The following is a 25,342-nucleotide window of genomic DNA, read 5'->3' as shown; positions in this document are numbered from 1 at the left end:
TGGTCTGGGTGGTCTAATTACACAGGAAACGGATGTATCCTTCTGCCAAAAGTGTTCAGACTAAGGCATTTCCGTGGAGTCGTTCAAAATTATAGTGAAACATGTCCAGGGTACTTTTTTTAGCCAAATAATGCAGATGTCAGTAGACATTGGGCTAACCTTTTTAAAATGTGATTGCTGTTACTTAAAAATAAAACTCACAATCTAACGGGATTTTCACATTCTAGTATCCTTAGCAAATGTTAGCATTGCACAGATAACAACTAGAATGCGGGTGCCTGTTGTTCTCGGCACTTGTGTTTCTAGAGCTTTTTTTAGCACAAAGTGAATCTACACTTCTAAAATGGGAATTTGGGCGCATGGTGTGCAATCTAGATTATGGATTAGGCACTTGAGGCAGTCAGAAAATTCTCAGGTCTGCTGTAGAGGAAAGAGGTGTACCTCTATATAGCTCTCATTACAAGTCAGGTGGAGCAGGATTATTGTGTGGTAGTCTGCTGTAACTGGTCACAAGTGGATAGGGTGACCAACCGTCCGTAAATTTCACGGACAATCCGTAATTTCGGCCGTCTGTCCGTTGTCCGTGAAGGATTCTTTAAGGGATGCCATTTGTCCGTAATTTTAACTGGTCGCACAACCGGCATAGCTGGCCCCCACCTCCCTTCTTGACTGCGATGCTGCTGAGGTCGGGTGTAACACACTCTGAGGCAGTACAAAAGCTCAGATACCCATCAGCATTGGCGAGGCACAGCGGGATGGCAACCCTCACACCTTCAGCCCTTGATGAGCTGTTAAGAGGTGCTTGAAGGTGACAGAGGGAGGGGCGGCAGCTTCAGGAGCAGGGGCATCTATTCAGATGCAAACAGCACTGAATGCGTCTTGTATATGCAATTGGTGTGAGACATTCCCTTTCTGCCCAGGGTTCCAAACATCCTAGAACCAGCCCTGATTACACCGAGGCAGCATGTGGTTCACTTCACAGAGCATAATTACTGTCACTAAATTGTAAACAAACTTTGATTCTTCAAACATGCAGTCTATAATGTAATAAAATAGAGAAATGGCACAATCGCACCCACACTGATTAACAAAGTATGGAGGACAATCAGTTAAATCAGTTCTCTTGGAGTATCTCATTTCAGTACTGTACATCAGTGTGGGGGGAGGGGGGCAAAACTAACATTTTGGAAACAGAGCCTGTCTTCTCATTGTCTTGTCCAGGAGGGGATGAGGAGCCCTCCCCCACCCTGGAAGAGACCAAGATGATACTAGAATACTGCACACCCACCCCTGGGTCCACCCTGGTGGATCCTGTTCCCCCTCCATTGATGGCTCTTGTCCCCCATGTGGTGGCTCCTGTCCCCCCCAGCCCCCGCCTGTGATGGCTCCTGTCCCCTCCTGTAAGGATCCTGTCTCTGCCCTGGGTGGCTTCTGTCCCAGTCCTGGAATGGCTCCAACAGCGAGGGTGAAGTTCTTGATGGGCCTCTTCTCAAAAAGGCTCAGCTCAAAATTATATGAAAAGGTGGGCGAGTGAGTAAGTGAAGGGATGGCTGGATGAATTAGTGAAAGGGTGAATTGATGAATGAAAGATTGAATAGCTGGATAATGGAAGGGAATGGATGGATTGATGAGTGAGTGGAAGGATGGAAGAGAGAAAACAGAAATAGCTGGATGTATGGGTGGAAGAGTAGCTGGATGGGTAAAAGGGTGGATGGATGAGTGAAAGGATGGATGAGTGAAAAGGTGGATGATGAGTGAGTGGGTGGATGGATGAGTGAAATGATGGATGGATTGATGAATTGATACGTGCAAGGGCGAATGGATGGACGGATGAGTGAAAGGGTGGATGTAAGGATGGATGAGTGAGTGAAAGGGAAGGCAGATGGAAAAAATGATGAATAGACCAGTGAAGGAGTGAAAGGATAAATGGATGAGAGAAAGGATGGATGAGTGATAGGGTCAATGGATGGATTCATGAGCGGATGAGTAGATGGATGGATGGATGGGAGGATGGATGGATGCAAGGAGGGTGGGTGGATGGATGGATGGATGGATGGAAGGAAGGATTGCTAAGTGAAAGAGTCGACGGAGGGAGAAAGGGAGGATGATGGATGACTTAAAGGGTGGATGGGTGGAAAGATCAGTGACTGGGTGGATGGATGAGTAAGTGAAAGGATGGCTGGATGGGTGAAAGGGTAAATCGCTGGATAGATGAGTGAATGAATGGATGGGTAGAAGAGTGGATGGATGAGTGTACAGATGGATTGGGTGAAAGAGCGGATGGATGGATAATGGTTGGATGAGTGAAAGGATGGATGAAGGGATGGATGAGTGAAATGAAAGATGGAAGGATACATGATGGATAGGTTTGCAAATGGCTGAATATCTCTAGATATGGCTGGGCTTACTTATTTACAATTGCGCGACCTCTGATGTGTCTGTAAAACTTATCCAATTGTCCTGTAGTTTTGTCCTGAATTTTGACCTCCTGTCTTAAATTTGTGTCCTGAATGTTGACCCTTTGTCCTGAATTTTTACACTCACCGTCCTGAATTTGCACCAATGCCAATTGGTTACCCTACAAGTGCACCGAAGTTGCGGCACACGGTTTGCCTCTACGGACTCACTTACTGTTACTCCTGCATAATGTCTTGTATTTTACTGAGTTTGCCGCAGTACTGAAAATTGTTGAATGTTTGCAGGGAGATGGAGTTCCGCTGGTCCACCAGCAACTTTATAGGACTGTCCAAGTACTGGTATCAATTGAAAAACAGAAGAGGGACCCTGAGTCTAAGACAAGGCTACAATTAGGGAACAACCCGCCAGGGCGAGAACAAAAGGGAAGAACATGAAGGGGTGTTCCCTTAGGAAATAAAATTCAATTCACATCAACAGTTTAACCCACTCACCACAACGAGAATAAATTTATTCAAAAAAGGTTTTTAATTTTTATTTTTTGCATATAAATATAAATATAAACATGATTTTTCGATAATTCCATTTAAGCAGTAAAAAACATTTAGAAGGAATTTACATAATCAAGAACGTGCAAAAACATTATAAAACCTAGGACACGCAGTGATACTACAAAGAAAGGGGGTACCAAATAGATCCACTCATACATTCAAACATCCCTTTTATACAGTCCAATACATACACAGACATTCACATCCATATCTCTACACACAAAGACAAGAAAAGCGCCGACGCGCGTTTCGGACAAGTGCCAAAAGGCTTCCTTCATCAGGGCGCACTTGGGATATTGAACTGGCAGACAGTAAACATAATGTCTGTACAACGGTCCTGGGAAGCGGTCCTAGAAACAGCAAAACTGTTGGTAGGTGTTCTAAATACCCTACAGTAACGGAGCCTCTTTTGGATATGAAGAGGGGTCGGTAGATTTGGAATCATGAACCCGTGGGGGAAGCTCCCAGGATTCCACAAGTCAGTATTTTGTATTTTCAGATGGGCCCACAAGGAATCCAAGTGTTAAAGGGGGCCAGGCTTAAAAGATAATCATCGGAGACATTCCAGGTATCTCAAAAGTAATAATAAACGCTGTCAGTAAACAGACGCTGAAAATTACACGTGTCAGCTGACCGACAAACCCGTTCACCGGAGTGGGAAGGAGTCCCGCGTTTATCTTTCTCCAGGACCCCATTTAACCGTTGACCGCCGAGCTGCTTCAGGCCCACGCATCACTGGGTCGGAAGTGGTTTAATATCCTGAGGTTCTCCGTGTATTCATTGCTTATGAAGCATTGCCCATTCCTCTTGCGACGAGGTCGTTATTTATCAACCCTGACTCCGGTGCTACCACGTGTAATTTTCAGCGTCTGTTTACTGACAGCGTTTATTATTACTTTTGAGATACCTGGAATGTCTCCGATGATTATCTTTTAAGCCTGGCCCCCTTTAACACTTGGATTCCTTGTGGGCCCATCTGAAAATACAAAATACTGACTTGTGGAATCCTGGGAGCTTCCCCCACGGGTTCATGATTCCAAATCTACCGACCCCTCTTCATATCCAAAAGAGGCTCCGTTACTGTAGGGTATTTAGAACACCTACCAACAGTTTTGCTGTTTCTAGGACCGCTTCCCAGGACCGTTGTACAGACATTATGTTTACTGTCTGCCAGTTCAATATCCCAAGTGCGCCCTGATGAAGGAAGCCTTTTGGCACTTGTCCGAAACGCGCGTCGGCGCTTTTCTTGTCTTTGTGTGTAGAGATATGGATGTGAATGTCTGTGTATGTATTGGACTGTATAAAAGGGATGTTTGAATTTATGAGTGGATCTATTTGGTACCCCCTTTCTTTGTAGTATCACTGCGTGTCCTAGGTTTTATAATGTTTTTGCACGTTCTTGATTATGTAAATTCCTTCTAAATGTTTTTTACTGCTTAAATGGAATTATCGAAAAATCATGTTTATATTTATATTTATATGCAAAAAATAAAAATTAAAAACCTTTTTTGAATAAATTTATTCTCGTTGTGGTGAGTGGGTTAAACTGTTGATGTGAATTGAATTTTATTTCCTAAGGGAACACCCCTTCATGTTCTTCCCTCAAGTACTGGTATCACCCTCTGGGGGCATTACTCTACATGTACACATCATTAATTTTGCATTCCCACTTGTTGCACATTGTAAATTCAATTTCTTCAATAGTTTAATCTGACGTTTATTCACTTTCATACATTGTTTTGTACAATTTGGGAAACTTGGGGAAACAATGTAAGATGCTGAAAGGGACTAAGCTCCATGTAGAAATAATAAACACATAAAGGGTTTTTGAAAATATACCAACAAAGAACGTTAGAAATAACCAGACCGGATCACATTATTGAAAAAAGTACATTTACAATGGGCAGCAAGTGGAACATGGAAGATGCCTGAATAGTACATATATAGTAGTGGTTTCAGAGGGGGGCACTTGGGATAGTAAACGTTGAGGTTTTTTTCGACGAGAGGGAGAGCTTCATGCTCCTCCCTTACAGGGCATCTTTTCTCCTCCTCCCTTAGTTCTCCGCACACATCCCTCCAACCCTGTCTAGTACTAGTAAACCACTGTCTCACATTTACTGCCTGCTCTGTTGTGCAGGCGATACGCGAGTTAATCCTCAAGAAACAGGGATTTCCATAAAATTATGCATCCAGTAAATTGGGTTCACAGTTATGCATGGTACAGGTGGGGTGTTATTGCACAGTACTAGTTATTACAGAACCTGCACCCCATCAGTACTGTGCAACGCATAATGAGGACCTATAGGTATGTTCCACTGTTACCCCTCTACCCTTTCGTGCCTCTAAGTGACTCCATTCTCAACCAATGAAGAAAAACTTCTGCAGCAATACCCAAGATATTTTTAAATCTGGACCCTCTTTATACAGTACCACTTTATCAAAAACTACCGGAATACGGTTGAGTCCACAGCGGTGGTATTCTCTCTACCGCGGTGTGCATAGGTCACCAATGATGAATCATGCCACAGTAAAAGTAAGTAATGTTTATCTTTCCAGATAGCTCTGATACCTGTTGACCTTTAGAAGAGGCCCAGCACTAGATTCTCTTTCCACCCCCTGACATTTATGGCAGTGTATGATACAATGATTTTCTGGGTGAGTATTTTACACCTTGACAGTAAGCTTGTTGATACTTCCCAGAGGAATTGACTCTTGGTGCATTTCTTTGCAGTTTGCATTCACAAACTCACTGTTGTAAGGCATTCCAGGTCATCCCTCTCAGAAGAGGCTTGTCTACATTGGCTGAATCAACAGAAATAATATGTAGCCAATATACAATGGATTGAGTAACCAACTTGACATGCCGTAAACAATCTTGTGTGTTTCACATTGGGCAGATCCTCAACCACCAAACCAATGCTTTGTATACTTCGGAAGAGAGGTGACAAGTGTTTGGAAATGCTAGAGGGAAGGGCTGCACTTTTCACTTCAGTCCAGAACCTACCAAAATTCACAGTTCTACCATGTGTCAAACAATATCAGAGCTCTTCACATATTCCCTCGGCAAAGAGCTGATTTCACAAGGTGAACACAGGGCGAGTGGGTAACCATTCAACGGAGCAGGGGTTTGCAGCTCATGTGTGAAGGTTTTGCACATGATCCATTACCACTTTTGAATCAGCCTCCAATGTCCTGGAAATTGGGAGGCTGCGGAAGAAGACTTTTTTAGGTCTCGCCTAGGCAGCGCTTGTGTTGTCTCTTCAAAGATGTTGTATTCAGGATATGGGTGTGAAGCTTCGCCCACTTTTTGCCCATCTTTTTAACTGGCTCCTGTCAGTCTTTTGTAAATAGTGGCTTTTCATTGGTCAATAGGCTTAGTAGTCCCTCCCGAGTACCGCCTTTCTCTTCTTGTAACCTCCAATGGGGACACCCAGTTACATGTGTTGTTACTCAATACATTTAAAATACAGCCTCAGAGCAATATTTTCTTAAATAGCTTTGTCGCGTTCTCCCGCAATGCTCCTTTTTTTTATTCATCCAGTGTGGCAGCCTTGGCTGGGATAATGATGGCTGCAAGAATTAAGAAGGGAGAGGAGGTCCAAGGGAAATTTATAGACCAGCGAGGACTGGTTCCCCAAACATTAATACAAAACACAGAGTCCTCGGGTCTAGCAAGCTGGAGACAGCATCAGGCGGCACACCAACAAAGATAACTTAGTCGCTAGTGGGAAAGTCCTTTAATTAGGACGAAATCCCATCACCCACCAAGGTGGCATGCTTCATCATCTGGGATTCTCAGAATGTGAGGTAAGTGATCAGCCGCGTCCGGTAGTCGGAGTACCGGCCAGGCGGTGACTTGGGGAGGGGCAGGGTGGGGTGTAGTAATGTATGGATTACGTACTTTAACAGGTAAGTAAACATATAAATAAATAAAACGAATTTAGTTGCATGCACTGCATCACAAAATGCAATGCAGTGTGCGCAACAATTTTTTTTAATGTATTTATATGTTTACTTCCCTGTTAAAGTCCGTAATCCATACATTACTACCCCCCACCCTGCCCCTCCCCACACGTCACCGCCCGGCTGGTAATCCTACTACCGGCCGCGGCTGTAAGTGAGGTTAAAACTAACTACTAGGAGTGAGAAAAACGTTATTGGTTCATTCCGTGTGTCAGGATAAAAAGCTGCAGCTGCAGAATAAAAATATTAACTACTGCATGTGACAGATGAACCAGATCCTAGTAGTTAGTTTTAACATCACTTACCTCACATTCAGAGTTTCTTTCTCTTGCACTGCGCTCCCTACCCAACCCGTTTTGAGCTCCTTATCTGTAGAATTTATTACATCTTCCGTAGAGTAGGAATCTTAAAACATCCCTGAGCTTCACCCTCATAATAAGGGGGTTGTATCCCTTGGCAGAGCAAGGATTCTCTGCCAAGAGAAGAATCCCAGATGATGAAGCATGCCACCTTGGTGGGTGATGGGATTTCGTCCTGATTAAAGGACTTCCCCCGCTAGCGACTAAGTTATCTTTGCTGCTGTCCTACCTGATAATAGTAGTCGGTCCTTTCATTTGGTTGCAATTACCGAAGCAGCCACATGCCATCTTTTCTCTTTATTTACTTTAGTTACAATGGTGGCACCCACGCTTTAGCCATAAACATTTTAAGCTAACGCGGAGGTGCCACAACTTCTTCAACTTTTTTTATTTGTTTACTTTTGTTACAATGATGGCACCTGCGCTTTAGCTTTAAACATCTTAAACTAAAGCGCAGGTGCCGGGATTACTTCAAAAGTAAAGAAATAGAAAAAAAATATTTTTCTATTTCTTTAGTTTTCAAGCAATCACGACACCCATGCTTAACATGTTTACAGCTAAAGCGCGAGTGCTGTGATTGATTTTTAGTGCAATAGCTCTCGAATTCCTTAAAGTTAGAGCTATTGGCATTGCATTACTATTAGCAACGCCAATAGCTCATACTTTCAGGTATGTGAGACCGATTGCATTGCAAATGCGTGTTGGATTTTGCGGTGTGATTCAGAGTGGGTACTGTGACAGTGACCAGCACAAAATGCCCCCTCTCTTGCCCCAGCCCCATATTGCTAATTAGGCAGTGACAGTCACCACGACCTTTAACAATCCATGACACTCCACCACTCATCCTCTCTCAAACTGAAACATTTTTAAAAGGGTTTGCAACCCAGAATCCTCGAGGAGTGTAAATGGGGCTAGCAATTTCCTATTCTTTTTTAGGCTTAGTCTTCATTCTGAAGATTAAACATGAGATGGCAACCTATAAAGGACAAGTACAGAGAGTCTTGGAAGAACCTCTCAAACTGCTTAAAACTGTATTCCTTCTCTTGTATGTTGGTGTCCATGTGCCTATGACAAGTACTGTGCCAAAAATCTAACATATCTATGGTTGACCCGGAAGTTCTTTTAAGAGACAAAGCACATACAACCACTGTCAGGATTCTCTGTGTTTTTATTACAGCTAGTAACACATTATACCGTATAAATACTCTATCCATGTTACCGAATATGCACTTTTGAAAGGGTGATAACTTAAAAATATCATATTAAGATAGGTTGTACAAAAATAAATAGGTTTATTATATGCATTTATGACAAACCATTAGCCTTCACAGAAGGACTGGGAATATCAAATACTTATGAAGTATGAATTCTAGTAATACATTTAAGTATATACACACGAAAGCCATAATATCTCACGTCAACAACATGGCGTGAACATTCGTCGAACATTCACCATGGCATTGGTATTGGCATATAACTGTGGATGGACCTGCTATTCCACAGCGTTGTCTATCCCCATCAGACATTTATATTTTTTTGTAACAAAAGGATTCACTATTTTCAGCTTGGTAACCTGTCTAGCAGAATTACATACATATATATCTATATATAGATTCTATATACACACAGACACAAATAGACTGATCAATAATACACAGACTGGCCCACTACAAGATACATTATCAGAGGATACAAAGATTGGGGGAAAAGCAGAAAAGTTCCTTTAAAAAAAAGTGTTTCAATCTAATGGGCTAGCAGCCTTTCAATGGGTGGAGTGCTTGATACGATTAATTGGGATCCGAGTTTTAACTGCATGCGCGCTAGCGGGTTTTCTCGCTGCGCGCTGAAAATTCGAAAATCGCGCGTTACGTGACAAAGCCAGCTCGTCATGCGCACAGCGCAGGTAACGCCCATGACGAGCTGGCTTTGTCACCAGCATCGAAGGGGTTAAAAGACCCTCATGGTTTTTTTTATCTGGATAGCATTAGACACTTCTGAGAAAAGTAAATGTCAGGAACTGGAAGAGTTTTTAAAACTGGCCCTTGTACGAAGAAAAAAACTCAAGCGGCCTCCAAAGCATAGCGCGGAATGCTTGACTGGGACTCACTTGCAGCCAATTTACTTCACCACACTGTTCTGCTGTAACAGTACTTTAGCAGCAGGAGCATAGCTGAAAGGGAACAATGTATCTATTTGAACACAAGCAACATTTTAATTTGCCGCCTTTGCCTCTTGGATAGCAGAGAACTGACGCAGAAACTAGCTGGAAAAGGAAAACAAATGCATAATACATTCTAGATGAACTACTTAAGACTTGAAGATGCACAAGACATCTTAGCAACAAGCCTTACCTCGATGAACATCATATTTAATAGCACCAGCTTCGGTGGAAATGTAAAGCTGCTCAGATAATCTTAGCTTTGATCAGATCGACTGCTAGATGGAATGGGAAAGCTACCATTTGCATAGAGATATCACAAAGAGCACCACAATATTACTTCCAGAGAACTCTTAGCAAACGCAGTGAATGATGTTTGTCCTTTCTCAACAACTTCACTGACATTTTATGGGGTGTCTGTGTAAGCCTTTACACAAATGTTGTGACATCTTACCATATGCTTGCGATTAAACCATTTCTTCTGTAGGGGACTTGATAATGTGGAATACATAAATCAGGCGAATCAATGAAAGATTCGGTGCTGGAGAAAGAATGATGATCAAGACTGAACATCTCTCTTACATTGAGAACATTGTGGTGGGACAATTAACAATACACAAATGTACGCAACTGCAAAACAATTATATATAGCTTTTAAATTCTTTTTCTGTTTGCCCTCTGAAAATATGGCTTCAATTATTCTGTAAAAAAAACTATTCTCTGAAATAATAGCAGCCATGAATAGTAAATTCGAAGCCCCTTTCTCTAGTCCTTTTTGCCGTTCCTTGGTGAGGTAGGTGAGCCCTGAAAATGTTCTTGTACACTCTGTTGGTCTGGCCCCGAGAGCAAGCACATTTGCAAAACTTCAGGTCAGATATATGCAGAAAAGCTGACCTGATTTCTGAAAACTCCCTCTGGCCACCACCTTTCAGTACGGTCTTCATCGGTCAACAACTTTAACAGACTAAGAAGAAAAGGAAATGGTAATGCCCTGGGACATTAGCTGTACTGTCCCAGCAAACCGAACACTCGCATGATTTGTGGTTGATGCACCATCAACTACCATTCGTACGAACTCTCCTCTATCAACTTGCACCAGGAAGTGCACACATTAAGAGCAACACATTCTACCTCCAGCCCACCTGCTGCAGTGCTAGTTGTGGACTCAAAACATTCACATGTCTGTTCAGTGCTGCTTAGCTACAGTTTGTGAGTGTGCAAAAGTCTATTAAATGCTTGGGCTTCTTAGAGGGGTCACAGTTTTCTTGGGGCAGGTTCCTGCCAGTGTAGGAGATGCACTTCAAGAGTCTCTTCTTAAACCCTTTCCCACAGGTCTTGGAGCAGCTGGACCAGTCTCCCAGGTGCCACTGAGGGCATGGTGTATCTGAACATGGCCGGATGTCAACTGGCTTCAGTTCTTTGGTGCAGTCCGTGGTCACCTGTCCATTAATGTCCTTGCACTGCACGTTTCTATGCTGCCAGCCCGAGCCGCACGTCTTGGAGCATTCGCCCCACTCCTCTATCACCCACTCTGAGAAAATGGTCTCTTTGATGGCGTTGAATGATTCTTTCTTTTTGTGGAACACTTTCTCTGGACCAGAGGATGAGAGTTTCTTCACAAAGTAGATGTACTTGATTTTCAGCCGGCGTGAGTCGCCCACAGTGAGCACTTGGACGGTGATGGGTTCTTTCAGCGGGCTGAAGCTGCGAATCCTTTCCAGGCTGGCCGAGGAGCCGCTGTACCTCAGAATGTTCCCTTTTTGGGTGATGTCTTGCTCTGTGGTGGATAAGGTGTAGTCCCCATTAAGGATATAGGTCCCGTCAGCGGCTTTTATAGCAAGGAAGCTGCCGTCGTGCCTTGAGCCTCTTGGGTTGCGCTGCTTTACTTCTACACTTGTAGCCCCAGCAGGAATAGTGACAACATCATGGTAGCCAGGCCTAGAAAGAGTAAGGAAGACACATTGTAACTCTTCATGCACAGCTGGTTTACTGAAAGCCTGAGCAGAAAAAAACTGAACACCAAAGATCAGATTCTTAGCATTATTTATTCCCGATTATACATCCTGTTTCGTCCAGCCAGCAATGACATGTTGGGCAGTGAAAATTGAATTGGTTGATATAAATGAGGGCACTGCAGGTACAATGCATAATGAACTTTTTTGAAGGATATTATGAATGGTCTATTTCGAATTTTTTGAGAGGTAAATTTCAAATGTGATTTTCTTTTTTTTTCCAATTATTATTTAGCCCACCGACCACTAGATTTAAAAAAATATTTGTTTGACTACATTGTGCACTTTTCAAAAAACCTTTCTTCCAGTTATATTTGTATGTGGCAGGTTTTTGACTTTCAAATTAAAGAAAGCAAAGAAGCAGACCTCACTGGGTGTCAGCAGGTTATTCTAACATCCCCAGTAAGTATGTCCTAACCTCTCTCATTTTTATAAGGCATTATTAAACGAAATGCACACTAACCATAGACCTGCCAGATAAACAGAATAAAATTCAAGTAAAGTGGATTTTTTAAAAACGAGTGCTACAATTAATTAACTTCATTTTCATTTTGGATGAAGTAATGGCCATATTCATTGCACTGGCCAATATTTTTGTTATATTTGGACAATTTAAGCACAGCTTTCAAATAAGAAAGCGGTCATTAGCATTGTGCTTTAGGTAAACAGCAAAGCGTGTGACTCACCACAACCATAACATAAATCTTAAAGTAAACTTTAATGAATCTTTCACCATACTGTTAGAAGATATAATATATATCTGTGCTTAAGAAAATGGTAGCCCGCACAGGAAAGTTAAATTGTCTATATGTCCACAAACGAGGCATGGTTAAGGACAGCCCCACTTCCTCACGTCAACAGTCCTTGACGCAAGATATCCTTGAAAACAATTTTTTTGTCAGGTTTGAAAATATTTCAGGTTAGACACCAATTTGTCCATGAACTTCTCTGTAACTTAAGCCACTGAATGACTTACATGAATAGTGAGACGCTAGCCTCTGAGAACAGGCTTCAGACCACCAATTAATTTCACAAATGGCATTAGTTAAGGAAGAGATGCCAAAATGTAACATGCCACCTAGCATGTCAAGATGGCTACCATTCACCATCGACATATACCAGGACAGAACCTGATATTTAAGTTTGTCAAGATCAGTGGCCATTAGTGCAGTATGTTACCTTCCACCTAGTTGGGTCACCAACATAGGTTTCTATTGACTTTTACCAGAATTGATGTGCCACCCATTCCATTTTTCACTTTGGACCAATGCCAGAATAGAACCTACCACTTAAGAAGTCATGACTGGCAGGAACTATATGTCAGAACAGAACCTATCCGCTAGGACCATGTGTCTCTCAGACACTATGAGCATGGAGCCAGAGGCATTCTACGTCCTTGTTTGGAAAGGTTGAACTCTAAAGTTACAGCGACCAAACACGAGCACATAGTGCATTATAACTTTAGTTTGAACTGGCTACTGATTAATTGACCTTTGGTTATTTAAACCAGTTAAAATGTAAATACGGTCTGAATCGCAATGTCAGCTTCCTTGGTCACCCAGTGAGATATTGTATAGATAAGCATGCAACTCGCTTAGGGGAGTATCTGTGATTTTTAACTTACTTGGCACTAAGGAAGGTGCCTGTAACTTTCTTGCAGGTGGCCCCGTTGCCTCCACAGACTCCACACTTGTCAAACTTCTTATTGGAGCCAATGACACGGTCACACCCGGCTTTCACGCACTGCCCCTGGACACAGATGGAAGTCGAATCAGGGCTGCAGGAGGTGCCGTCCACCACCTGGGAAGGGCAAAACATACAAAGAGACTGTGTTATTTTATAGTCTTAAGTACAACTTTAACATTTAAACGAGTGTGCTTTGCAATGAAAAAACAGGACTCCCTTGTACTAAAGTATAAGAAACGTCCTGTGTGGTAAGGCCGTCAAAGAGAACACAGGAGGGCACTTTTAGTGAACCACTGCTTCAATGTGGGTACCACAAAAACTAACAATTACAATTTGAAGTTTAAGAAACTCAACTTTGCTCGGCTATTTGTAGAATGAACAAAGAAATTCAATTGGTGGGTTGTGACTGCAGCAGCTAGGAGCGGTCAAGAGAGCAGCAAGTAACATACCTTGCAGAAACCTCAGCAGAGTGTGCTCAATGATCAACTAAGGTCATTGCTCTGTTCAATTAATTATAAATCCTGCTTTTCCTACTAACGGGACTGAAAGAGGCCTCAAAGAAAGACCTAAGAAAGTGCACAATACAAACTACAAGCAGGATCCTGTACAAAAACATGGAACTAATTTGTGTTTGGAAACCTTCTAGCTATGTGAAAAGCATAAAAGGAGCTGTGCTTGAACATGCATGTCAACTTAGAGTGTTAGAGAGCATTTAAAGCCCCATTAGGAAGGCGGGCGGATCCCCCCGCCGGGCCGGCGGTAGTCAACGCCGGCCCGGCGGGGGCGATCCGCCCGCCATCCGTGCAGAAATGACTCCCCGCCATATTACAATGGCTGGGGGGTCCGCGGCAGACAGAAAGACCGCCCGCTCGACATGTGGACTGGGCGGAAAAGGGTTCAATATGGTGGCGGTGTCTGTAAGACACCGCCAGCCATATTAGAATGTGGGATTTGAAATGCCCGCCACGGAAAGGCATGCGGAGTCTGCTTGGGGGGCCCGTTGCGGTCCCCCAGGGACTCCGGGGGGGCGGAGGGGGTGCACATGCCCCCTGCAGTTCCATGCACAGCATGGCAGGCACCACGCGGTGCCTGCCATGTTGTGCATAGAAGTGCACAACAAGCCTTCCTGTCATTGTGGCGGGCGGTGCTGAGTGCACCGCCCGCCACAATGTTAGGAATGCAAGATGCGCCCGCCACTGTCACCGGCGCATCTTAACGGCACCCACAGGACCCCCGCCCTTAGGACGGGCGGTCCCATTTCCAGATCCATCCTAATGATCCCCTTAGTGTTGGAAGAAGGCGAGTTTCTAAGCATTCCTTATTTTTTTTTTTACAGGAAGGACATGACAAATAAAACGAATACACCAGGAGGATATTTAGACACAGGGCCTTATTTAGAAGTCGGTGGAAGTGAACACTCTGTCTCAAACGTGACAGATATCCCATCAACCGTATTACGATTATATTATATCCTATGGGGATCGTAATACGGTGGACGGGATATCCTTCATGTTTGTGACGGAGTATCCCCTCCACATCAGGCCTAAAATATCGAAAACACAAATATCATGGGAGAAAATATTGTGTCAAAAATATCAAGGACAAAAATGTTGTGCATGTAGGTTTCCATAGGTAAGTAAAGTTTTGCTATTTAGAACTCTGCATATATGTACCGTAAATATATATTTATCTTCAAGGTACGTAGATGTGGAGTCAAGAATAGTACATCTATACTTGCCTATTTGCAATAATCTTCTCAGTATTTTGGTCCTCAATATTTTTGCCACAATATTCTATCCACGTGATATTTGTGTTTTTGATATTCTGTCAGTCATCCTACAAGGAGATAACTGAAACACAAAGATAGTGGAAGGATTTCTTTAAAAGGTCAGTGGCTGAGACTTTTGAGAACAATCCACTAATCACCTTTGTGTTTTAGTGTGACACCCTACTTGCGGGTATAGAAAGGTGTGAGCCACAAACTCAGTGTCCCAAAGGACTCAAGCTGCCCCTCACTCTAGTCCAATTCTGCTGATTCCGGCCGGGTTTGCTTGTGTTCCTGTCTGAAGGATACCTGGTCTGGTAGGTTGAGCTAGAAGTGTTCCTATTACAGGAACCAAGTCTGATTTCCACACAGCTTGTCACTGAAAGGTGTGTCAAAGTGGGCCTAAAAACAAAGGAATGGAATGCAGGCTTGAACGATTGCTGAGACTTTAGCAGGCGTTGCACCCCTCATCTTTCTGTTTCAGCAGAAGGCGATAAAGCAATACACCCTGAATCAGGAAATGGGAGTTACTAGGGGAATATGGATTAATACTCAAGCCTCCCTGTTCCGTAGCTTACAAATTTATCAAATAAATCACACCTCTTCCTTGAACAAACAATTGCAAATGTTAGCTTAGCTCAAGCTCTAGGCAAATAAGGTAAAAATACTTGATTTTCAAATGTACCTTTGGTTGCAGTACGAAGAAATAGCCAGTGCCTTTTGCTCGGCAGACAAGTTTACATCTGTCTTTCGGAGACACTCCAGCAAATTTAGGGATCCATTCTACAGCAGGAGCATTTCCAAATGGAGACTTGGACATGTCATTGTGTGCTTCACACTGCTCCTCTCTGAAAGTCTTGCCTGTAGAAACAGTAAATGAAATATTAGATTTTCACCATTCTTTACTGCAGTTTTTAAGCTCCATTTATTATTTTTTGATTGCCACTTACCGTTGTTCTCTGGGCAGTCGATGACGTTGCACGATCGGTACTGCACCCGCTTGCCTTCGCAATACTTCCCCCCATTCTTCGGGACTGGATTGTCGCACTCTCGGATTGAATACTGCACTCCTCCGCCACACGTCCTCGAGCACTCACCCCATCCGCCCCAGGAACCCCAGTTTCCATTCACAGGAGTCTGAAACAATATAATAAAACACATAAGTCACAAAATACATTTCTGAACGCAAATTATACCTCCATTATATATGAAAGAAAACGCTTTTGAAATTATGCTAGTGACTGACATGAATCTGACTTTTGAGATTTGGGTAAGTGGAGAGCTTAGTGAGCCGGGCTTTGTTTAACAACTGCCAGACCCATAGGTAAGTGGTAATATTTAAGGTAAAGATACATCACTGATAGACTTGCAAAACACTATCAGCCTGATTCATCAAAGGTAACTGCGCTCTCAAAGGGCCAGATTCTGAGAATCTGGCCCTTTGCGAGTGCGATTTTTGCATTTGGGATTCATCATCCCAAATGCAAAAATCGCTATTACCGAAATCGCATATTTGCGAGGAATTGGATTTAAGGAATCTCTAATAGAGATTCCTTAAATGCAATTCATCAACCAATTAGAAATTGCGAAATCGCAATATTTGGTCGCAATTTACCACCAAGTCTGACTTCGTGGTAAATTGCGAAAAAAGAGTAAAAAGCACTTAAGTGCATTTTTTTCTTTTGCATGTTACACACACACATGTCCTTTGGACATGTGTGTGCGCAACACCTGTTCAAATGTGCATTTAAGGGGTGCTACAGGGTGTCCTTTGGACACCCCTGGCACCCTTCAAATCGCTATCTTATTTGCGATTAGCCTTTTGGCCCATAGGAATGAATGGGGAGTTTTTCCTTATTTGCGATTAGCAATTTGCTAATCGCAAATAAGGAATGTGTAGGAATCGCATTTTTTTTTGCGATTCCTACATGAATACCGTTTTGCGAGTCTGGAATAGCGATTCCTTATGAATCGCTATTTCAGACTCGCAAAACGGCCCAATGATGAATCAGGCTGTATATCTACGCTAGGCCTAATATAAATAAGCTGCACCCCCCTCCACCTCCCATTTACTCATCCCAAACCTCCTCCTACTGCTATGATCTAAAAAAAAAATACACTTTCTAGACCCTTCCCTCTTCTATCACTCCACTATCCTTTTTCATTCCAAATAACAAACTCACAGGTCCACCGCTCAAAATAATGTCATATTTCCCTCTACTAGTTCACCACTAATCCTTTCTGGGTTCCAGAGTAGCGTGCTACTCGCCGTAAAGCGATTCAACATATCGTATGGGGTAGTAAGTGCTATATAAAACATGTGTATTGATGCATTTAGGACTGAGGAAGCTTACATCATATTGTTTCTTTTCCTTCTTGTCCATGCACCTTCCATTGATGCACCATTTGCCGTCTCCACAGCTGCTCCCGTCTGCCCATGGGAAGTGTTTGGTTTGGCAGACGATCAGGCCTCCGGAATTGCCCGTACACCACAGGGTGGTGCATGTGCTTGCAGTGTCCGGACAGTGCTTGGAGTCATCCCCAAATGTAAACTGGCATTGTTTGTTGACGTCATACAAGGTACCCGGGAGATCGGTGGGGAGCGCCACTGGCCTGTGAGGTTTGTCCAGCAAGCACTCTCCTAAAAGCAGAAAGAAAGGTGCAAAAAGTTAGGGCTGCCATTTTGAAAAGCAAACTGGTTCATTTAAATAAATTCAGACAGATCTCTATTATGACACATTACTAATGCCGTGACATTCAGAGATTTGAGGAACACTTTTAATTACTTGGATACCAAAAACGGTCAAAAGATGAGTGGTAAGAAGAGTAAATTTGTAATATCCCATGTAAAAAGGGGTGGACGAGATTCTGACGAAGGCGAAGGCGTGGAGACATTTTTCAACCACGCAGCTTTTTCCTTGGCAAGCAGGCCTCATTTCATGCATTTTTAAGTTTTTAAAAACAATACTTCACTGTAGTAGCCGATTGTAATAAAGATATGTTAGTTCCTACTTTAAACTTAGGACATTTCCTGCATCTCTACCTGGTACAGGGAAACACCTTTTCTCATTATGGAATATGGCCCTTACATTCAAGACCTTCAAATATTTAGAGCTATGGAAATATATATGAAATGGGGCCATTCTAGGTTTGGAAAGATGTTACATTGGGGAACACGTAGTGTGATTTCAACACAGGCACTGGAATTCATAAAGCAGGCACTTGAGTCTTTTCAAAATTGAACCACTGCCTATGACTAATGCGTAGCTTACACACGAAGCCCACTTATGCGCCCAGGTGTTAATTGTGTGGGAGCTTTCACAAGTGCACAGTTACTGGCACTTTATCCCATTATGTAAAAGACCTAACACGGATAAAAGGGACACCAGCTGGTATTAGACTTAGTTCAAGATTGCAGCAAAAAAAGTGGGTGGGACCATAAAAAGGAAGAAATGCAAAGACCACGTGTGCATAAAGAATATTTGAAAAACTGAAAATCACATTTTTGTTTTAAAAAAAGAGCACAGCTTCATATAATAGGATAAATGAAGACACCATTTCAATATGCTCACCATGGCCATTGTCCAGGAAGGATGTGATTGTGTACGCGCTGCAGAGAGACCAAGGTTGGTTACGGTCCAGGTTGGAAAGCATGGAGGCCATCATGTGGGAACCTTGATTGGCAATGTTCACGCCAGCACATTGTTGCGCCTCATCGTGGGGCATGTTCATCACATGTCCTAAAGAAAAGACAAGACAGCTCAGCATTTTTCTGCCAGTTACTTGTCACCGCGGTCTTGGCATGGAAGCAACATATATCCACAAGGGAAGTTATCCGGTTGTTCTAAATATTCCATAACATACCCGGCCCACAAGTGCTTCTTAGGGACTAGATAAATAGAAACAAGCTTCAAATAAGTGACCTCTTTTGGTGCAATGAGAGACAGATCATTAACTTAAGGTCTAGTCTGGTTTACTAAGGATTTGCCTGGCTTATGAACAGTTGTTCCCTGGCTTAAAATAGTCTCAAGCAAAGGAAAAGTCTTAGATTTGCAGCTGCCTTTTGCAGGGTTCGTGACATTTGTTAGGATATCTTTCTTGGCTTAAAACATTCTTAAGACTTGTTTTTTTGCCTTTCGAGGGTGTCAAGCCAGGAAAAAATATTAGCAAATGTGCCCCATGATTCCTCACTCAAAACTGCATTAAGACTGCATTAAGAGATAGAAAACTCTAGAAAATCAGGCGACCGCTTATTAGTATGTGCAGGGCTCAGCAGATTGCTATGGGGCACCCGTAAAAAGTACAGCACATGGGCTTCTCACAATCCAGATTAGTTAGACCCCCTGAAAAGGGGAGATTGCAGTTCTGGGAGCCATTTCTACTCGCAAATAAGACACATATGTCTCCAAATAGGAAAGGAACACGTTTCCTCACATTCTGCTTCCAGCGTGCCATCATATTGCATCATCGCCCTTAGCCCAGCAGATGTTGCTGGCTAGGAAGACTGCAGCTGAAACATCCCTGGAACATGTTATTATAAGACCATCTGTTCTGCAAACTGAAACGCCACTGCACTGGGAAATGAGGCCCAGGCCTCGTGCATAAGGTTATGCGGATGAGGGAGCGCTATTTATGTAGCAAAGGGGGCAAGAGTTGCATTGGAGGAAACTACTATCACCACTGTGAAAGTAGCCCCAACCTCGAGAACCACACTTTATGCCATTACAATGTTTTTCTTACCTAATTCATGAGCAGTGGTGAACGCAGCCTGTAGCCCGTCGTCTTCAATAATTGAGCAACTTCGCGTGGGGTCACAGACGGTTCCTACATCGCCCATCCCCAGAGTGTCGCAAGTCTTGGAGCCGCAAAGGTCCTGCCAACATGGAAAAGAAAGGCCTGCTCATTAATACAGAGGTCGAAGAATTAGTCTTGACAGAGCATGGGCATGCTCTAGCAGCTGGCCTGAACATCAGACTTGGCCATCAATGAAAGGTGCTTTGAGCAATGGCCATTAATTGCCATGTCAACATGCAGCACGTGGGAGAAGTTTGCCCATTAACCCCTTCCATGCTGATGACGGCCCCCAGCCGTCATGCACTACGGTGTTTGTGTGCTGATGACGGCTGTGGGCCGTCATGAACCCGTCTACTCGCGATTCTGCCGCACAGGCGCAGAATCGCGGCCGCATGGAAGGGGTTAAGAAGGATGATGCCAAAGGTAATTTACTCACACACACACACCGAGCCATGTCACATAACATTTAAATATACAGAAAAGGTTGTTTACCAATAATTCTGCTACTTGTGTGAAACTTAAGCTCAACCCAAATTTGCTTCAACTTAGGGCCTGATTACAAGTTTGGCGGTGTGGGAGCGGACCGCCCCACCAGCGCCCCCGCTCCCACAAAGCCAAATTTGATCCCCGCAAGATTGGGAGTTTTCTACTGGACTGGCGGGTGTTGCTTGAGCGGTCACATGGCGGTGCTGTTCTAAGGCTCATTTGTGAGCCTTAGCAAGGCATCATTGTGGGACCACCAAAGCGCGTTCTGGCACGGCATGAACTTTTAAGTCGATGCCATGCAGGAACTGGGAGTGCATGCATACAGGGGGGCTCAACATCTGCCCTCCTACATGCATCCTTTGGCCCTGTGCCCCCTAGTTTCCTCACTGCCACACTTTTCATAGCGGGTTTACTGCCATGAAAACAGTGGTGGTGAGGAAACTCATAATATGCTTGTTGGTGTCTAAGCTGCACCGCCAGCTTATTGAGGCCTCAGACCGACGCACCACCGCCGAGGGATCATGGGTCCCCGGACGTTGCGGCAGTCCAATGGTGGTCAGACCCCCAAATTTGTAATACGGCAGTCAGAACTCCGGTGGGGTGGGAGCTGCACCGCCACCACAGGTGTGGCGGTCCATCGGACCACCAAACCTGAAATCGGCTCCTTAGTCACATCTATCCCCTTTGTTGTCAAGGCCTGTCCATAAACAGAGGTAACGGACTCACCTGTCTGGTGTACAAGATGGCGGTGTCGTAGTGCTCGGCATGCCGGTCACTGGGCGGGTTATGCTGCTTCTGCCAGCTGCAGAAGTTCCTCAAGGTCAGAGCGGCATTGGAGGACACATCTGGACCCTTCTGCTCGTCGTACACCACTAAGATCTTCACCACCACTAGGTTGATGGCGTTCCGAATACTGGGGTGCTTGTAGAGCTTAGCCGCTACAGACATCAGGGTGAGCAGGTAGTGCTTCAGGCCACTGCCGTGGAATTCCGCCATGGACTGGTCCGCCACAAGCATGGTCTCCACATAGCGGGGAGTAGAGACAAAGCGCTTCTTCCTTTTGTTTCCAAGCCCTGCTAAAAAAACAGATAAGTAGACATTTATTTTACGTAGGTCTATGGCTAAATTGTTGATCTTGTAAATCCTGGAAAATAGCAACTGTTACAAGATGTTTCAAAACTTATTCATGCATTAGAGGTTAGAAACTTAAAAAAGGGCGCCATCCTCTGTCACACATGTGCAGAACCTTGAAGAGAAGGTGGGCACATTAAGAAAGTGCCTGGAACTCGTCAGTTTAAAATTGAGTGCACTGAGGCACTAGATTACATGTTTATATTAGGGAAAGGGAAGGGGCCATGATTTGGAACTCGAGTCTAGTGCTTACGCATGTGCAACAAAAAAAAGATGCATTGGGTTGGAAACATACAGTTTACGAGCTGCCACATTTTAAAGGGAAAGCCTGAAGAGGCCTTGTTTGGACCTGAAAGACTTGGCTGCAGCCGGTAACCTGAGCAGAGTTTATATTTTACAGTCTACTAAACCGCCTGGGCCGCAATAAACGCTGAGAGAGATCTTGGCCAGGCGGCCGCCGAGTCACCGTCCAACAGCTTTAAACGAATGGAGGTTACGGAATGAGCTCACGGTTGCAAATGCAGGTGCGGTGCCCGCTGCTGCAGCCATAGAGCAAGGGCACCCTCAGCCGCCTTAAATCCCATCCACCCACCCTGCCCCCAGGCCCCGTACCCGTGCCTTTCCGCCCTCGCGCACGCCCCTGCCTCGGAACAGTAGCCCTGCGGCTCCGTGCGCGCCAAGGTCAAGGAGGCGTGGCCGGGGCAGGTGATCGGACACGCCAGGCGCGAGGCAGGCCTGCCCGCGGTGCCCGCGTGCCTCTGAATGGAAACTGCAGTGCGCGTTTTTCCATCAGAGATAAAACTTCTATCTGCGTAGAATTGTGCATTCGGGGAGGGCTGCGCAGTAACTTTAGACAAGAAAGCACAACTTGGCATAGTAGTTTTCTTTTGGCCTACTTAACTATGTATGATGTGTACGTGCATCTTGTGTGTCAAATTCGACTATTTTCTTTGGGTTTCCTTTTGAGCCAAATACACTGAAATGGTACAACTTATTAAAAAAAATGCATGTGTATGAACAACACCTTTGAAAGTGAACCAATAAGGCAGTGGGGTCGTCATACCGAAGCGGGGAGTCACTAAAGAGATACCGGCGCTGCACCCACTGCATTGGCATCTCTGCCTGGCACGGTGCCCCTTAAAAGTGGGATCACTGTCGGGTCCTGTGCAAAGTGGAACCCTCTTACGTGCGCCTCCCCTTAGGCAGTGGCATAACCGAACATGCTGGGGGTCTCCTGAAGAATGTGAGGAGGGGTCATAGATGGCACAGATATGCACTGGCCTTGGACTGAATGGGGGCCCCCAAAAGGGCCGGGAAGCCCCTACAGGGATGCCCCTCAGGGGCCTGCGTTACGTCACTATCTCGCATCTAGGCACTGCGCGCACCCTCAAAACCAATAGCACGTCTAACCATTCAACCTTATGAATTTTAAGGCCTTCTGGGCGCTGAACTTCTCAAACTGCCCCACGTTGTTGGGCTCACTTCTCGCGGCGTGGCTGCCTTTTAGATGCAGTGCCCGCAGAGCCTTTCTAAGCATGGCGCCTCTAAAATACCAAACCTTCTACCAATGGGTCCCCTGAAAGCACAGCGCACCTGGATGGTGTTCCCTCTAATGGTCACCATCTAGGCAGTATAACCGTCAACAGTTGTGCTTTTGTTAGAATGTTTGTTACTCATACTACAAAGAATTTTAAAGGTAAATTCTTGTGTTAAAGAGGGCCCCTCCTCTGTATGGTAAGTTGTGTTGGAAGAATTGGCAGCATATTTAAGCGATCAAGGCTGTCGTTCAATTGGTGGCCCTGATCTGTGATGTGCAGGAGACATCCGCAGGTGTTGTGTTCTTTGCCCCGGTGAAGTGCAGTAGATGCCCGACCTACTTTACAATAGAAGCATTCATTGGTGGGCAGGTGGGACCAATTTAGGGTGTATGCTGTGGATAGCAGGTGTAATTTGCGGTACTTGTCTGCTGTGGTGGGCAGGTGTAATTTGAAATACTTGTCTGCTATGAAGGACAGGTGTATTTGTAGTGGCTGCCTGCCGTGGTAGACAGATGTTATCTGCAGTGACTGTCTACTATGGTTGGTTTGTGTGATCTGCAGCGGCTCTCTGCTGTGGTGGGCAGGTGTGATCTGCAGTGACTGTCTACTATGGTTGGTATTTATGATCTGTAGTGGTTGTGTGTTCTGGTGAGCAGTGTAATCTGCAGCAGATGTCTGTTGTGGTGCACAGATGTGTTCTCCAGTGATTGATGTGATGTGCAGGTGTGATATGCAGTGGTTGACTGTTCTCTTGAGCAGTGTCCTCTGCAGTTGGCGTCTGCTGTGGTAAGCAAGTGTGATGTGCAGTAGTTAGGTACTATGTGTTATCTGCAGTTTCTGAATGCTCTAACAGCCAGTGTGGCTTGCAGTGGTAGTCTGCTGTGGCAGGCAGGTGCGACCTGCTGTGGTAGACAGAAAAGTTCTGCTGTGGTCGCCTGCAGTGTGGGTATGTGAGGTCTCTCCCTACTAGTCAAACAGATGTGGAGCACGTTTGAATGTAGAAGGCTGCCCTGGCTGAAAGACGTCACTGTGTCGTAGGTCCATCAGTTGACCCCTTACCCGTGCCGAGTTTCAAGCCTATGCGCATACCTGTGTGCACGAGGGGCTCGCCTGCTGGCCGGGCCCCCTCTGCGGCTCCTAGGGGTTGCGGCTGGTCGGTCACCCCGCACTTGGGGCCCCTGCGCCCAGGCACCCTCCTGCGGATGAGGTGCAGCATGGTGGGGGCTGCTGGTCCGGGGCCCTCCTCCGCGGCCAGGGAATGGTTGCTGGGCTGGATGAAGAACTCTTCGCCCTGCAGGTAGAAGGCCCCCCGGAGGCCCCCGCAGAGGCTCAGCGCCGCGCTGGACGAGGGGTCCCCGTTCACGGTGCCAGAGTAGAAACAGCGGGCCAGGTCCCCCGCTTGGCCGGCTTCCTCCCCCGAAGGGCTGCCCACGTACTGCAGAGTAAAGCCGGGTGCCAAGAAGCTGCGGTCCGGTTCCAGCTCCAAGGTCAGCTGCTTCCCGAAGGCGTCGAGCCTGTAGACCGTTTTCATGGGCTCGGGGGGCGGCGTGCCACCCTGGGACGCGTCCCAGGACACCCGCACCGGGGCTATTAGCTCCTCCTCCATGGTGCCCAGGGCGACATGCAGGAATGCCAACACGGGCAGCAGGTGATGGCAGAAAGCACCCATTGCCATCAGCGGTACCACAGCCCTTTCACAAATAATAAACCAATGCAAATGTAGCGTGCAATCTTTGGGGTGCAATCAGCCTCCAGAAAATGCACCGCTAGACGGGTCTGTCCATGTCGCAGGCGCTAAAGACTGCGGAAACGTGGTCCCCTCTGCACCGAATCCCAGCGTGTCCTTCCTTGCAACGGCTGCTCCTGTAGCCAGTAGAAGGGCTCCCGCGCAGACAGCAGGGCCGTAGCACCAACAACTTTGCAAATTATCAAGCAGCAGTTTTCGTCCTTCTACTCCAGTGGGAAGGCAGTCCTGTCCCGGGTCGTGCTCTGTAATTCTGCTCGCCTCGTTCAGCGCCACCCCAGTGCTGCCAGGTTCCCCCTAGCGCTGCTATCGTCTCCTCTGAGCGCTCTGCTCTAGCAAGGGATCCCAGCCTGACTTTTATGGTATCTGCACCCCCGAAACCCCTCCCCCGGGCCGTGAGCTGGGTCTGTGCGTAGCTGTGATCCGGAGCCCGAGCCTCCTCCCCCTGGGGCCCCCTCTGGAGCCGAGCCAGGATCTTCAATCACTGCAGGAGGAGGAGCGGAGGGGGAGGGCTGAGGGCACACGGGCTCAAGGCGCCAGCGACGCGGCCGCATAGCGCACGGCTGTGCCACCCGGTGCCGGGCTTGCAGCGTTGCGCACGGACGCATTTTTAAATCGTTTTCACGTTAGACTCTGACTCGGGGTTAAGGGGGGGCTGCTCCTTGGAGTACAGGGCACGGTGCAAAGTAGCAGTGAAGCGACCAGGTACAGGCGGACGTGCGGAGCTGCAGAGCACGGGC

General features: G+C 45.5%; 1 protein-coding gene across 1 annotated transcript; it reads right to left on the bottom strand.

Moving 5' to 3' along the window:
- Positions 1–8,438: 8,438 nt before the first annotated feature.
- Positions 8,439–24,684, bottom strand: ADAMTS1 (ADAM metallopeptidase with thrombospondin type 1 motif 1). The gene is made up of 10 exons (XM_086934027.1): positions 23,948–24,684; positions 20,916–21,265; positions 19,650–19,782; positions 18,482–18,649; positions 17,264–17,550; positions 15,860–16,046; positions 15,595–15,770; positions 13,083–13,258; positions 9,222–11,384; positions 8,439–9,170 (listed from the first exon to the last, which is right to left on the bottom strand). The coding sequence occupies exons 1-9, from the start codon at positions 24,531–24,533 to the stop codon at positions 10,643–10,645; spliced, it is 2,805 nt and encodes a 934-aa protein (XP_086790153.1). The 5' UTR covers positions 24,534–24,684; the 3' UTR covers positions 8,439–9,170; positions 9,222–10,642.
- Positions 24,685–25,342: the final 658 nt, after the last annotated feature.

Source organism: Lissotriton vulgaris, chromosome 8 (genome assembly GCF_964263255.1).
Source record: "Lissotriton vulgaris chromosome 8, aLisVul1.2, whole genome shotgun sequence".
Classification (NCBI taxonomy): Eukaryota; Metazoa; Chordata; class Amphibia; order Caudata; family Salamandridae; genus Lissotriton; species Lissotriton vulgaris.
This window is presented reverse-complemented; position numbering and strand designations above follow the sequence as displayed.